Source organism: Colossoma macropomum, unplaced genomic scaffold, assembly GCF_904425465.1.
Source record: "Colossoma macropomum unplaced genomic scaffold, Colossoma_macropomum, whole genome shotgun sequence".
NCBI lineage: Eukaryota > Metazoa > Chordata > Actinopteri > Characiformes > Serrasalmidae > Colossoma > Colossoma macropomum.
The window spans coordinates 7,644,483-7,658,931 of NW_023494795.1; the positions used below are offsets into that span (position 1 = coordinate 7,644,483).

At 40.7% G+C, this 14,449-nt stretch overlaps 1 protein-coding gene across 1 annotated transcript; it reads right to left on the reverse strand.

The window, feature by feature from the left end:
- Nucleotides 1–301: 301 nt before the first annotated feature.
- LOC118816073 (junctional adhesion molecule-like) lies at nt 302–13,420 on the reverse strand. Its single transcript, XM_036582582.1, has 5 exons — nt 13,234–13,420; nt 4,675–4,992; nt 4,088–4,415; nt 483–589; nt 302–357 (listed from the first exon to the last, which is right to left on the reverse strand). The coding sequence occupies exons 1-5, from the start codon at nt 13,418–13,420 to the stop codon at nt 302–304; spliced, it is 996 nt and encodes a 331-aa protein (XP_036438475.1).
- Between the last annotated feature and the right edge of the window lie 1,029 nt (nt 13,421–14,449).

A 14,449-nucleotide genomic window follows, 5' to 3' on the forward strand; every position in this document is an offset into this window, starting at 1 on the left:
TTACTATTTTAAGTTAAGTTTATTAAGTTAAGTTTAAGTTTATTATTAAGTTTTGCCAGAAGTTCAGCCCTTTTAATCAAGTGTGTTGGTCAGTAGCTGGTTTGCTTATCACATTTGCAGCTGTGAAGCTGGTATATCTTTCCAAATGTTATGATCAGTCACTGGTCTATTTGTAAAATTTGTAGATCAGCTGCTAGTCTGGTGATCTAGTGTAGAAGTCAATAGCCGGCCTGTAGCTGGTCACTAATTCAGATGTGTTGTCAGTAGCTGGTCTGTTGATGTCTGTTATTTTTCTTCTCTGCTACAGGCTCACTGCTTCATCAGCGCTGTTGTAGTAAATCATGGCAGCATCTGGCACTTTTGGTGGTTAAGATGAACAAGAAACATTCAGTTCCTGCACACTTTGATAATAAGGCAAATAAAACAATCAATGCATTCACACAAGACAAGCAGTGAGACAGCAATGGTTGTGTAGTTTGTACCTGTGTTTCTCTTGGTGTGATAAACCACAGCTACTATAATGTGGAGAATGATCACAGTCACCAAGGCAAAGGGGACGAAGGGCAGAGACTGTGCAGGTTCAGCACCACTAGCATTGGTCAGGGTGAATTTCCTAAAAGTATCATAGCAAAAAGACCATCGGAAGACAGTAGAAGTAATTATCTGATCATTAAAAATTAAGATCATCCTTTGTGACCCTTATCACAAATATCTCAAATGGTTTAGTTGGAAAGTAACATTTACACCATTTACATAGGCTTCAAATGGTAATATGGAGAACTGGTGTCTGTGAATGGAGTGTGCTGTTACCGGTCTGAGAGGAAATTGTTGCAGTAGGTTCGACTGAAGTTTGAATGTTCCTATCAAGTGTTGGAGTAGGTTTTGGTGCTGGAGCCTCTGGAAAAAGAGAAGATTTTGATAGTACCTGTGATGAGTGCTGTGTAGACTAGCTGCCCCATCACCCACCTCACCTTAACACAGTCAGCACTAATGCAGCAAAGCGAGGTGAGATATATATTTTTAGATACATGTCTGCAGTAGCGGAGCTGTGCTCTTTACCAGAGGGACACCTCAGGGGGACCTACAACACTTTGGAGGACTGATGCCATTATTGTGTTTGAAAAATAGTGTGTAATTAAAATCAACAGTACATGTGAATCAAATAAGTTTTACCTTCAACAATGAGTCTGATAAAGATGTGTTCTTTCCCTTTAACATTACACCTGTACACTCCTCTATCCTGCTTTAGTCAGGTGTGATATGAGTAGAGAGTGATTTCCTGGAGAGTGACCATTAACCAGCTGAACTCTGTTTCTGTACTGACCAGTCTCACTGGATATCACTTCCCATGTCTTTCTGTTTGGGTTGAGTTTCTTCCAGATGAGTCTCTCTGGTGACGTGTGTGGGTCAAAACATTGGCAGGGCAGCAGTACTGACCCATGTTTGTGGGCAGTAATATATTTTTTATCTCCAGGGTTTTTCAGTGTGCAGCCTGCAGGAACAAACCTTTATTGACCTTTATTATCATGCTAATATGGTTATTTAAACAGAAACAAAATTTTACTATAAAGGCATAGTTTTAATAAGACTTGTTTGACCAGCCTAATCCTGGTTTCTTAAAGCATTCCAATGTTACTTAGACGCAGTTGTCACATTGGCCCTTATTCATCACACTGCTCCCCCCTACTGACCAAACTTTACATACACAACAAGATGAAACTAATGTATAAGAAAACTTTGGTGAAATTTGCATGTTCCTCTTTTTTGTCGATCAGAGGTCTGTGCATGTAGTTTGCTGTGACCTTTTTGAGAAGAAACTGTGGTGGAAGGTTCAGCTGAAGTGTTCAGATTAATTTTCCAATCAAACACTGGAGTTTCTGGAAAGAGAGAGGGTTTTGATAGTGTCCATGATGAGTGTATAGACTGGCTGCCCCACCACCAACCCCACCTCAACACAGTCAGCACTAATGCAGCAGGGGAATCAGAATGGACAAACATTTTTTTTCAGAACCACATGAGGTGTAGTGGATCACACCGCTCGGTAGTGGGCCCTGCCAGTTCAACACTTTGGAGGAGGATGAAGTTCGAGGTCAAGCACTGAGTGCACTGCTCCCCCTACTGACTAAACTTCATAGTGCTGAAATTATGACTGCTGCAAAAAAATTAAAATGTGAAATAATCAAAACTTGCATTTATTTATGTATGTGCAGGTAAAGTAAGTACATCCACTTTTGTACTGGACTGCCATGTGCACAGACTTACTGTTATTTAGAATTACTGTTATTTCTTATTTTTATTCTTATCATTGCTATTATAGATGGTATTGATAATAGTTTTGATTCAATAACCACAAATCAAGCATTTTTCCAGGTTGTTAACCCCTTGCATGACCAAGGCCCAGAGTTTTAGAACACACTTCTATTAACTAATATATGTAATAATATGTATTAAGACAGGGATTTTAAGGGACTAATATTTACAGTCTAATTTCCATGCACTCATCCCAGATGAGTTTGATCACATAGATACACCAAAGATAAAATTGTTGAATAAGAAAGCGTCAGTGAAATCTAATTTAACATTCTGATGTCTGTGAATGGAGTTTGCGGTTACCTTTCTGAGAAGAAATTGTGGTTGAAGTTTCAGCTGAGGTTTTCAGATGAGTGTTCCTGTCAAGTGCTGGAGTAGGTTTAGGTGATGGAGTCTCTGGAAAGAGAAGATTTTGATAGTATCCATGATGAGTGCTGTGTAGGCTAACTGCCTCACCACCATGCACCACACTTCAACATAGTCGAGCATTTTTTATATACTCAAGAAGGGAAAAACCTCAGTAGAACACTATGGAGAACGATGCTGTGATGGTGCTATAAAAACAGGGTAACATCTAGCAAACACATGAGTATAGAACTAATAAGAAACAGGTAAACACAATGATAGTAGGGCAAACCCAAAGTAGGTGTTGGTGCTGGAGTCCTTGTTTCTAATAAGAAACAGCAGAACACAATGATGGTAGGGCAGAGCAAGAGTGGAGATGCAAGCTAACAAACATGGCTAATAAGGCTAAGATGGAAAGATTGATGAATAAGAAAACGTCAGTGATCTGATGTCTGTGATTGGAGTTTGCTGTTACCGTTCTGAGAAGACGTTGTGGTGGAAGGTTCAGCTGAAGTTTTCAGATGAATGTTCTCATCAAGCGTTGGAGTAGGTTTAGGTGCTGAAGCCTCTGGACAGAGAGAAGATTATGATAGTATCTGTGATGAATGCTATGTAGGCTACTTGCCTCACCACCACCCACCACACCTCAACACAGTCAAGCATTATGTTCATACATACTCCAGAGGGGACAAACCACAGTAGTGGGCCCTACCAGTAAAACACTATGGAGAACGATGCTGTGTTGGTGCTATAAAATTCAGGCAGTAAGCTAGATTGATAAGGGGTGGTAAAGAATGGAGGATCACTTTACGTTTTTTCTGGAGGCTAAAAGAAAGAACACACATGCAAACACAATTTCACCAGGTGGTTGCTATGGTGGTTGCTATGGTGTCCCAGGTGGTTGCAAAGTGCATTACTAAAGAACCCTTGAAGAAACTTCTTTTTACCTGTGTAGAAAAAAAAGACAAAAGACATCTATTCTTTAAACTACAGAGAACTCAATGGAAATAAGAATTACCCAACATGGAATATGTCTCAGAATTCCAAGGAAAAACTTCACCAAACAACCAATAAATCAATGGCCATTTGTACAAACACATAACTGTAGGACTGAATAAGACACATGTGAACACTATTATGGTATCGCAGAGCAATAGTGGAGACTAAACTAACAAACATGGTAAACAAGATTTGTGAACCGCTGTGAGAGGGAAGTAGGCTGAAACATTCCCAAACAGAATTCCAGACCATACACTGATAATGAAATTATCATGTAAAGATTCCAGAACATTATATACTTATACATTAATTATCTACACAAAACTAATACATGCCTTCACAAGAGAAACCTTACTGAAGATGTTCTTGGAGCATTTGTCATGTAAGACCAACAACAGCTGATTCACCACACACTGCACTATGAAAACAGAGCAGTGCTTTACCTTCAACAGTGAGTCTGATGTCTGTGAATCCATTTTTCTTAGCATCACACCTGTAACTTCCTCCGTCCTCTTTAGTCAGGTGTGATATGAGTAGAGAGAGGTTTCCTGGAGAGTGACCATTAACCAGCTGAACTCTGTCTCTGTACTGATCACTCTCACTGGATATCACTTCCCATGCCTTTCCATTTATGTTGTATTTGTTCCAGGTGGATATCTTAGGTGTGGTGTATAGGTCAGTGCAGGAACAGGGCAGCAGTACTGACCCCCCTGTATCTGCTGTGATCAGCAATGTTTTGTCACTGTTTACCAGAGTGCAGCCTGCAGAAACACATTTAGGTATAAACACATCAGGATTGAGGATTGATTCACTATTAAAGTTTCATTTTACAGAACTAAAACATTTATTTCAACAGTGTCATTGTTAAAGAATCTAGTATAATTAGACTTAATTCCAGCATTACTGCAAAGATAGAGAACTAATCCATTTGTAATGTTCACCTAACAAAGTTGTTTCTATCATGTATCTATTTATGAGATTATCACTGCACTATGCATATAGATCGAATAAGAGCTTTACCTTTTACAGTGAGTCTGATGAGGATGTATTCACTCTGTTTAACATCACAGGTGTAATCTCCTCCATCCTCTTCTGTCAGGTTTGATATGAGTAGAGAGAGATTTCCTGGAGAGTGACCATTAAACAGCTGAACTCTGTTCCTGTACTGACCGCTCTCACTGGATATCTCTTCCCATTCATGTGAGTTTGGGTTGAGTTTCTTCCAGATGAGTCTCTCTGGTGTGGTCTGCAGGTCAGTGCAGTAGCAGGGCAGCAGTACTGACTCTCGTGTGTATGCAGTAATCTCTTTTGTGTGCCGACTTTCTTTCAGTGTGCAGCCTGTAGAAATACACCAGTTAATGACCTTCATGATCATTGCTTGTTCAAGCAGAGGGTTTTATTTTAAAGACATAGTGGTAACACTTTCTATGAATGTCATGTTCGTAAGCATCTATAAACACATTTATAACGTGTTATAATGCCTTCATACGGCACTATAAACATGATTATAAACTTTATAAAAATGAATTACACTGGATTACACTTTATAGCCATGTTTATTATACATTATGAATTGTTAATATTATGCATTATAAGTAGTGTTGATAACATGTTATACTGTCAGTGCCAAAGAAGTCAGTCCCAGCTTGGAGACTGCAAAGTAAAAACAAATACCAAGCTAACGGTGGTGAACATTACCTTTCCCACATTGGGTAAAACACTGATGGCAGCACTAGTTTAAACTCTGACATTTGAAGCCTGTAATGTGCTTTACTGTGAATGTTTTAGTGTTTCAGTAAATCCTTCAGTAAATACTTCAACTTGAAGCCTCACTCTTAACACTGGAGGAGGCTTTAGTACAGTACGCTTCACTTTACTTAGAGCGGACAAATACGACTTATGAGCTCTTATAATTTGTTATGATCAGTACTTATAATGTATTATGTTAACAATTCATAATGCATTATAAGCATGGCTGTAACGTGTAATGCATTATTATAAATAATTATAGCCATGTTTATAATGCCTTATGAATGCATAATAACATCTTATGAATGTGTTTATAGATGCTTACAAAGGTGACATTCATAGAAAGTGTTACCGACATAGTTATAGTAAGACATGCTTGACCAGTCTAAGCCTAGTTTTTTTTAAAAAAGCATCCAAATGTTCTTTGGACACATTTGACATATCTAGTGCTGGTCCATGTGCAGCTCCTGTGCTGGCTCCCCATCCTTTTCTAGTGCTAGCTTCCCAAGCTGCTCCTCCAGTGCTGGTTCATGTGCAGCTTCTGTGCCAGCTCCCAGTCCCGTTCCAGTGCTGACTTCCCAAGCTGCTCCTCCAGTGCCAGCTCCCTGTCCTTTTCCAGTGGAAGCTATTATGATTACTTCTCCTGCCCTGGCTTCTGGAGTTGATCCTCTGGTATCTGCTCCCATAGCTGTTCCAGCACTGGCTTTTTAGAACTGCTCCTGCAGCACCAGATCCCAAAGCTGCTCCTTCAGTGCCAGGTCAATGCCACTTAGCTAATCCCCTCTGCTGGGTCTAGGGCTGGCCCTCACCTTGACCCAGACTCTTTTCCTGGCCCTCACTCTGACTAGTTGCCTGTCATTCCTATAATGGCTGTGGCTTCTCACTGTCCAGTTCCTCCCTTGGTCTTGCACTCAAGCAACTTTAAGGGGTTTTTCTGTCTCAATGTCTCCTCCCTCTGGGGAGAATCCATTTGGACCTGGCGAGTTACGCATTGCTTCACTCCAGTTCTCCCCTGCTTCCCCCTCAGGAGATTCAGAGCATAGACTGTCTTATTTTATGTGGTCTCTACTCAGCTTTGGCCCCACCTCTCATAACTGTCACCTGTGACTCATTTCATAGACACTAGATAACTTATATAGATCCCTTAATTTAGCCGTCCGGTTTGCAAAGGCTGCGCTCTTTTCCGGAGTGCTGAGCAGAGTTTCTTTGTTAGTTTGTTTCTGTGTTGACCTGAGTGTTGTTTTTCTGGATTTCTTATTATGGATTTGGCTGTGATATCTGCCTGTTTTCTGACCACTGCCTGTAATGACTGAGTTTTGAATTGCCCCTAAAAAAGCTACTCTTTGCCTGCTTTTAGTAAGTGGCACTTGCAATGACTATTTCATTGTGATACTGTAGAAAAACGTAATTTTGAGCAGATGAACAGTTCTGAGTGAAGACAATTTGATTACAGTATGGATTTTGAATTATGCTTTAAGTGGCAATGCTATGGGATATCTACAGTAAGACAGAATGGCGCACTCACCTTCAGCAACATGCTGCACAAGCAGCAGCTAAAACTAAACCTGCAAACCTGAGTTTTAGAACCTCCTCACTACACACTGCAATAGCACTACTGCAGATACAACCACTTTACTGATTAATCTATCACCTACACTTGTGCTACCTCTTTACTTCTGCAGAACTCTTCAAATCTAAAGTCTATTCCTGGATCTCTCTCAGCAGGACTTGACGGGAATCTACCACATCCTCTTGCGGGCACCTCTAATAGCAGTGGTGCTCAGAAGAACAGGCATTTTTGTCTCTGCCCCTCACCCACACCAAATAAAGGTTTGAGATAGCATCTTGTGAGCTGGTACTTGCTACTTCTTCTTTCATCTTTTTTAAAAAATATTTCTCTATACAATTTACATTTAGGGCCTGCTGTACTAAGCCTTTTGCTCCAGTCTTAAGAGCAAATCAGACACATTCTGCCTATATGTTATGTGTGAAACTGGTGCTGGTAAAGGTTTATGTGCTCTGTGCATGGTTAAATATAAGTGCACTTTTCTTCGCCATGCGTATGCATCTGAGGGAGGGCTGTGGAAAATGCTGGAGGTTTGAACAAAGCATGGGTAAAAGCACACATGGTCCACAAACAAACCAAACCGCATACAGTTTACTATGCAGCACTGGTGTAGTTTGGGTTTGCATTGCCGTAACAGTGAGCCAGAGATCCATGATGGACATAACATATGAGAAAATCTCAAAATAAACAGTTATACAATAATAATTGTTTGCAAACCACTGTTTTTATTCTGACATCAGTGACAGCAACTTTTCCAAATAGCTTGGCCTACTTTTGAAGCCCTAATCCATCTTTTACAAAATTGCTAATTCCACAGTGCTAATGTTAGCAAATCTGGCCCAAGGTTAATTAATGCATCATGCTACCGGTAGGCCCAGCCAGCATATCAAGCTAATGTCTATTAGAATCAACATTCACATGTTGAGTATAAAAAGCAATGTACTACTCGATCTTAAGCATGAAGTTTCATTTAATGAAACTAAGCAATATAACACAATTATTTCACCAATTTTTTATCATTACACAAAAATCTAGTATCATAAGACTTAAATCCAGCACTATTGCAAAGCCACAGAAATGCATTCGTAATGTTCACCTTTAAAGCTTTAAAGGTCGTTCTGATATCATCACTGCACAATGCGTGTGGATCTGTTTTACCTTCAACAGCGAGACTGATGAAGATGTATTCCCTCCCATTGACATCACATGTGTACTCTCCTCCATCCTCTTCCGTCAGGTGTGATATGAGTAGAGAGAGATTTCCTGGAGAGTGACCATTAACCAGCTGAACTCTGTTTGGGTACTGACCACTCTCACTGGATATCTCTTCCCATGCATGTGTGTATTTGTTGAGTTTCTTCCAGATGAGTCTCTCTGGTGTGGTCCGCAGGTCAGTGCAGTAGCAGGGCAGCAGTACTGACTCTCGCGTGTATGCGGTTATCCTTTTTGTCTGCCGACTGTCTTTCAGTGTGCAGCCTGCAGAAGCACTACAGTTAATGACCTTCACCATCATTGCTGGTAAGCCCAGTTTCTTAAAAGCATTCTAAATGTTAGTTAGACCAGTGTTTCTCAACCCTGGTCCTGGAGGCCCACTGTCCTGCACCTTTTAGTGCTTTTCCTGCTTTAACACACCCACTTCAACTCAGTAATGGGTTGTTGAGCTGATTAGTTGGACCAGGTATGTTGGGAGCAGGGTGAACACTAAAAAATGGAGGGCAGTGGGCGTACAGGACCAGGGTTGAGAAACACTGACTTAAACACAGTATAGTAATCGATACCTGCAATAACTTTGTGTTATTATACTATAGAGAAACTTCATTTTGAGTCGGGAAACAGTTCTAAAAGTGATGATAATCAGCTACCAGAATGATCACTTGGGTCAGGTAGGTTTTGAAGTAGCTTTGACGGCAACCAATGAACACAACCATGTAATTTCAGTAAGTGCGTACCCTTACATTTCCACACTACCAGTAAGATTACTGTATGATCTTGAATGAAGCTTTAAATGGTACCGTGTACTGGAGTGTCTACAGTAAGAGAGAAAACGGCACACTGACCTTCAGCCAGATGGAGCACAAGCAGCAGATAACACCAAACCTGCATTCTTCCTGAGATCCACAACCTCCTCGCTACATACAGAGACAGCACAAACGCAGATGCAATCACTCCTACACCTGATCTATTGAATGATCTTTCTACTACATAAATACTACACATACACAATCTTCCTGACACAATCAGCACGCAACTAAATTCTGCATCTCTCTCAGCCGGACTTCACTGGACCACTAATGTGGATGTCTCAGATAGGAACTGTGTTGAAATAAGGTCATATGTTTGTCTCTCTGTTGCTCACTGACGCCAAATATAGTGGGAGCATCCTGTCAGTTTGCTACTTCCTGTTTCCTCTCTTTCATCTCTTGATGCAGCGTAGTTATTTGCTGCAATAGTCACATTATTTCTGTCTACAATCCACATTCAGGGCCGGATGTACTTCAAGTCTATTGCTTCAGTCTTAAAAAGCAGATCAGACACATTCCTGTTATGTATGAAACTGGCGCATTAGCCTAAGGTCGACGTTTATGCGCCATGTGCACCGTAACACATAGGCATGCACCGCCTCCTCATGCATATGCATTTGAGGGAGGGCCATGCAAAATGTGGGAGGTTTGCAGAAAAAATGAGTGGAGGGATAATTATAGGATTATGTTTGGCTCAGTGATGTAGTCCTGGGACAAAAAGGGAGTGTACTATTAATCTGCACCAGTCCAGCACCAGCCAAACACACAAGGTCAACAAATACAGTTTACTGGTGTAGTTTGGGTTTGCATTGCTGTAACAGTGAGTCCGAGATCTTTGAGCTCACATGAACAACATCAGTGTTCTGCCCTATCTCTCAAAATATTAAAAATACAGTGGTGCTTTAAAGTTTGTGAACCCTTCAGAATTTTCTACATTTCTGCATAAATTTGATTTAAAAAAGTCCCATTACTAGATAAAGAGAACCAGAGAGACACAAATATTGCACTTGGTCATTTATATATTGAGAAAAATGATCTAATATTACGTATCTGTGAGTGGCGAAAGTATGTGACCCTTTGCTTTCAGTATATGGTGTGACCCCCTTGTGCAGCAATAACTGCAACCAAACATTTCCTGTAACTGTTCGTTAGTCCTGCACATCGCCTTTGTGGAATTTTAGCTCATTCCTCCATACAAAACAGCTTCAACATTTATGTTGGTGGGTTTCCTCCCATGAACTGCTTGCTTTGGGTCCCTCCATAATATTTCTATAGGATTAAGGTCAGGACTTTGACTTTCCAAAACATTAACATTATTCTGCTTTAACCATTCTCTGGTAGAATGACTTAGGGCCTTTGCCTTGCTGCATGACCCACATTCCCTTGAGTTTCAGCTCACGGACAGATGTCCTGACATTTTCCTTTAGAATTTGCTGATATGATTCAGAATTCATTGTTCCATCAATGACAGCAAGCTGTGCTGGCCCAGATGCAGCAAAACTGGCCCAAACCATGATACTACCACCACCATGTTTTGCAGATGGGATTAGGTTTTTTGCTGGAATGTGGTGTTTTCCTTTCTTCAAACATAACACATCTCATTTAAACCGAAAAGATCTATTTTGGTCTCATCAGTCCATAAAGCATTGTTCCAATAGCCTTCTGGCTTGTCTGTGTGATCTTTAGCAAACTGCAGACGGGCAGCAATGTTCTTTTTGGAGAGCAGCAGCTTTTTCCTTGCAACCCTGCCATGCACACCGTTGTTGTTCAGTGTTCTCCTGATGGTGGACATGGTTAACATTAGTCACTGTGAGACAGGCCTTTAGTTGCTTAGAAGTTACTCTGGGCTCCTTAGTGACCTCGCGGACACGCCTTTCTCTTAGTGTGATCTTTGTTGGTTGACCACTCCTGGGGAGCATAACAATGGTCTTGAATTTCCTCCATTTGGACACAATCTGTCTGACTGTGTTTGGTGAAGTCCAAACTCTTTCGAGATGGTTTTATAAACTTTCCAGCCTGATAAGCATCAACAACTCTTCTTCTGAGGTCCTCAGAAACCTCCTTTGTTCGTGCCATGATACACTTCCACAAACGTGTTGTGAAGATCAGACTGTGACAGATCCCTGTCTTTTAAATAATCACTCATGCCTGATTGCCATCCCACTGATTGAAAATATCTGACTAATTTCACCTCAAGGTTCACATACTTTTTACTTATGTAATATTGGATAATTTTACTCAATAAATAAATGACCAAGTCTAATATTTTTGTCTCATCTGTTCGGTTAAATTTCTCTTGATCTACTATTAGGACTTGTGTGAAAATCTGATGAAATATTATGTCAAATTTAAGCAGAAATATAGAAAATTCTAAATGGTTCACAAACTTTCAAGCACCACTGCATATATATATAAAATCATGATTACAGGTATTAGTCTAATGCACATTTGACTTACTGACTGTAATTTGACCCTAAATAAATATTTTCAGAACAGTTCATAGCTGAACATTAAATCATTTAAACATTGAGTGAACAAGAAAATAATGTTGCAGTTTCCCATTTCCATCACCAACATCCATTGAGAGCTACAGTGGCTGCATGTTCCAACTCCTCTGTCATTGTTATATCCTTACTGTTCCACTGTGGCTTTTCACTGTACCAATGCTTTTGGTTCTTCTCATAATATTTTTTTGTATCATATAATATTGTTATTTTAACTATTAGTTAAGGATATTTTGCAACTTTAGCAAATCTTTCTCGTTTCTATGTTAAACACTGATGAGTCACATAAGCATTTTAGTTATGCCACCCCCTAGTGAATAACTTTCAAAAACTGGGTATTTGGCCTCTGAGTGTCTTGTTGACTACATGTACCAAGATTTGTGAAAATTGGATATCGTCATGTTGATACTATATAGACTTAGTATCGTCCTGTGATACTAGGTCTATACTGGTGACATCCTAACATTTCATTGGCCTATAGTAGCTGATTGGGTTATCTGATCAAAAATCTTTGAACAATCTTGTATCGTATGATGTGACATCATATTTTTGCGTGAAATGGAGAAATGGTCACAGAGGAGGTGTCAAAAAAGTTGGAGAAATTTAAAATGGAAGAAAGTTGCATAGGGTGGGAATTGAAACAATTTGTACTACTACATTTGGGGGAATGCAAGGATTCATGACTCTAGCCCAGATAACAGCAGAGATATCAACCAATATATAAAATCGCTTAATGTAGTACCTCCTTGGGATGATTAGATTTCATTGCAGTTGTATAAATAGCAGGTAGAATTTGGTACCTGCCTACCAAGTTTGGTGTCTGTGCATCTTATCATTTTTGACAACCAGGCATCTTTAAGGTGAAAAATAATAATAAGCAGAAATTCAATTCTGAAGCAAAACAATTGATCAAATGTGTTTCATGAAAAAACCAATAAAAATATATGGATATGCTGTGTTTACGTATATGGAAAGGAACGGACGTAGATCCCGATACAGGCACAGTAGTATGATACTCTCCAGGTATCTTCATCAAAGATTACATCAAAACACATCATTATCACCTTAACAAAGCCAACACGTTACAGATTATCAGCAGGAGAGAGAATGGCGCACTCACCTTTTGCAACATGGAGCACAAGCAACAGATAAAAGCAAACCTGCATCCTTACTGAGTCCTTGTAGTAATACACTCCTACACTCCTATACTCTTCAACACTACTGTCTTCTGAAAGACTGATGTCACTGGACTCTATCACACCATAATGCTCCCTCAGCAAACAGGAAATGCATTCAGCGGACTTCATTCTATTTCTTTCTTTCTCACGCACGCTAAATATATTGATGTAGTCTCCCATTAGTCATGACTAGCTAGTTACTATATTTTCTCTTTCAGTACTTGATGCACCACATAGTCACTGTGTGCAGTTCATGGTATTTGTTGACCTTGTGTGTTTGGATGGTGCTGGACTGGTGCAGATTCATACAACAAACAATACAAAACACAAAACCTTGGCGGGCCACTTTTCAATGGCTTCAGTCAGCTAGACTTTTCAGTCTTTTATCCTCACAGCTTTTCAGCTCTTCAGTCTTTGTTGCTCTTGCTGCTGCTGCTCGTCCCTGTCTCTCCCTCTCTCTGTTCCCTCTCAGCTCTTTAAAAGGGGTTCACGCTGCCAGCCAGATCAGCATCAGCTGCCTCTCATTAAGGGCAGCGTGAGCACCTGAGCTGAGAGGGAACGAGAGCTCGCCGCTCCGCCTCCCTGCCACCGGCCCAGCTTGCAGCTCAGCCACCCGGGTCGAACGTGAGGTGTAGTGGAGCGGCCTCGCTGTGTAATAGGGGGCGGGGCCCAGGCGGCGGAGCTCGGGACTCGCTCCTTGCCCTGCTGCCTCTCGTAGCCGGCCCCATCGTCATCTTCGTCCTCCATACACTCACTGCAAAATTCACTATTCACTGTAATAAAACCCCTACCATGTAGCACCCTCTTACTAGTGTACAGTTAGAGACTGCAGTACCTCTGTCTTTCCCCTGGTTTTGCATGGTCATAACAGACAAGACCAGGTGCTAGGATAGCCACCCACCCCTTAGGTACAGTTGACGTCCAACAGTGCCAATAAATAAAAGTATTTGTTTTTCTAAATCCACACAGAGAAGACAAAATAGATTCAAGAGGTGTTGGATAGACAAATCTAAAACAACTACCATTATAAGAGAGATTATTAACCTTATCTAAGTGAGCATCTCATTGGTAAAACTGTAACAAGGAGGATTCTCAGGAAAAAACTCAGATAACTTGAAGTTCCTCTCCATAACGTGGCTTTGCTTAGAAACTGGCACAGCAAAAAGAATACAGAAGGGAAAATGGCCCTCAGCCTAGCTCACGGTTTCTTACTGTTTGCTGGCTAGAATCAGTCACTCAGCTACCACAACACAAAGAAGAACCTAGCCTCGGCCTTCAAAATTAGAGCATGCTGGTGCTCCCTCTTATTCTTTTTAACATGAATGGGCTGTGAAGTGGTGCTGAGTTACAGGGAGTTCTGATAGTACCTGCAAGGCTGGCCCTTTTAGCACTGAGGCTAACTGCGCTGACTTCATCTGGCCACCCCTGCTCGCCGTTGCCGCAGCCATCTCAAGTTGCTGCAGTTGACATGTCCAACCCCCCGTACCATCATAACACCTTACCTCAGGCAGAAGCCCTGGAGTTGTAGGGGTGACTTCACCTCCTGTATTTGTCGAGTCACATTTGGGGCTGGTAGCAGCATTGGGTCACGACATTGGGAGGGATTAATTTCAACACCTACTGTAATTGCCCTATCAGAATTAATTTTTCAAAAAGATCACTACTCATTTTTACTTGTTCTTGTATAAATGATTCACTCATTTTGCCAATTTTTTTGCTTTCGCCTTTTTCTTTTGACTAATTTTGCTGACCATTTTTTTTTTGCCTCTTGAAACA

Excerpts from the sequence above, each read along its gene's own strand:
- LOC118816073 (XM_036582582.1), bottom strand. The coding sequence starts at position 13,420 with ATGGAGGACGAAGATGACGATGGGGCCGGCTACGAGAGGCAGCAGGGC. Across the intron at positions 4,993-13,233 it reads AGGCGGAGCGGCGAGCTCTC|GCTGCACACTGAAAGAAAGT; the intron begins GTTCCCTCTCAG and ends GTATTTCTACAG. Across the intron at positions 4,416-4,674 it reads CATCAGACTCACTGTAAAAG|GCTGCACTCTGGTAAACAGT; the intron begins GTAAAGCTCTTA and ends GTGTTTCTGCAG.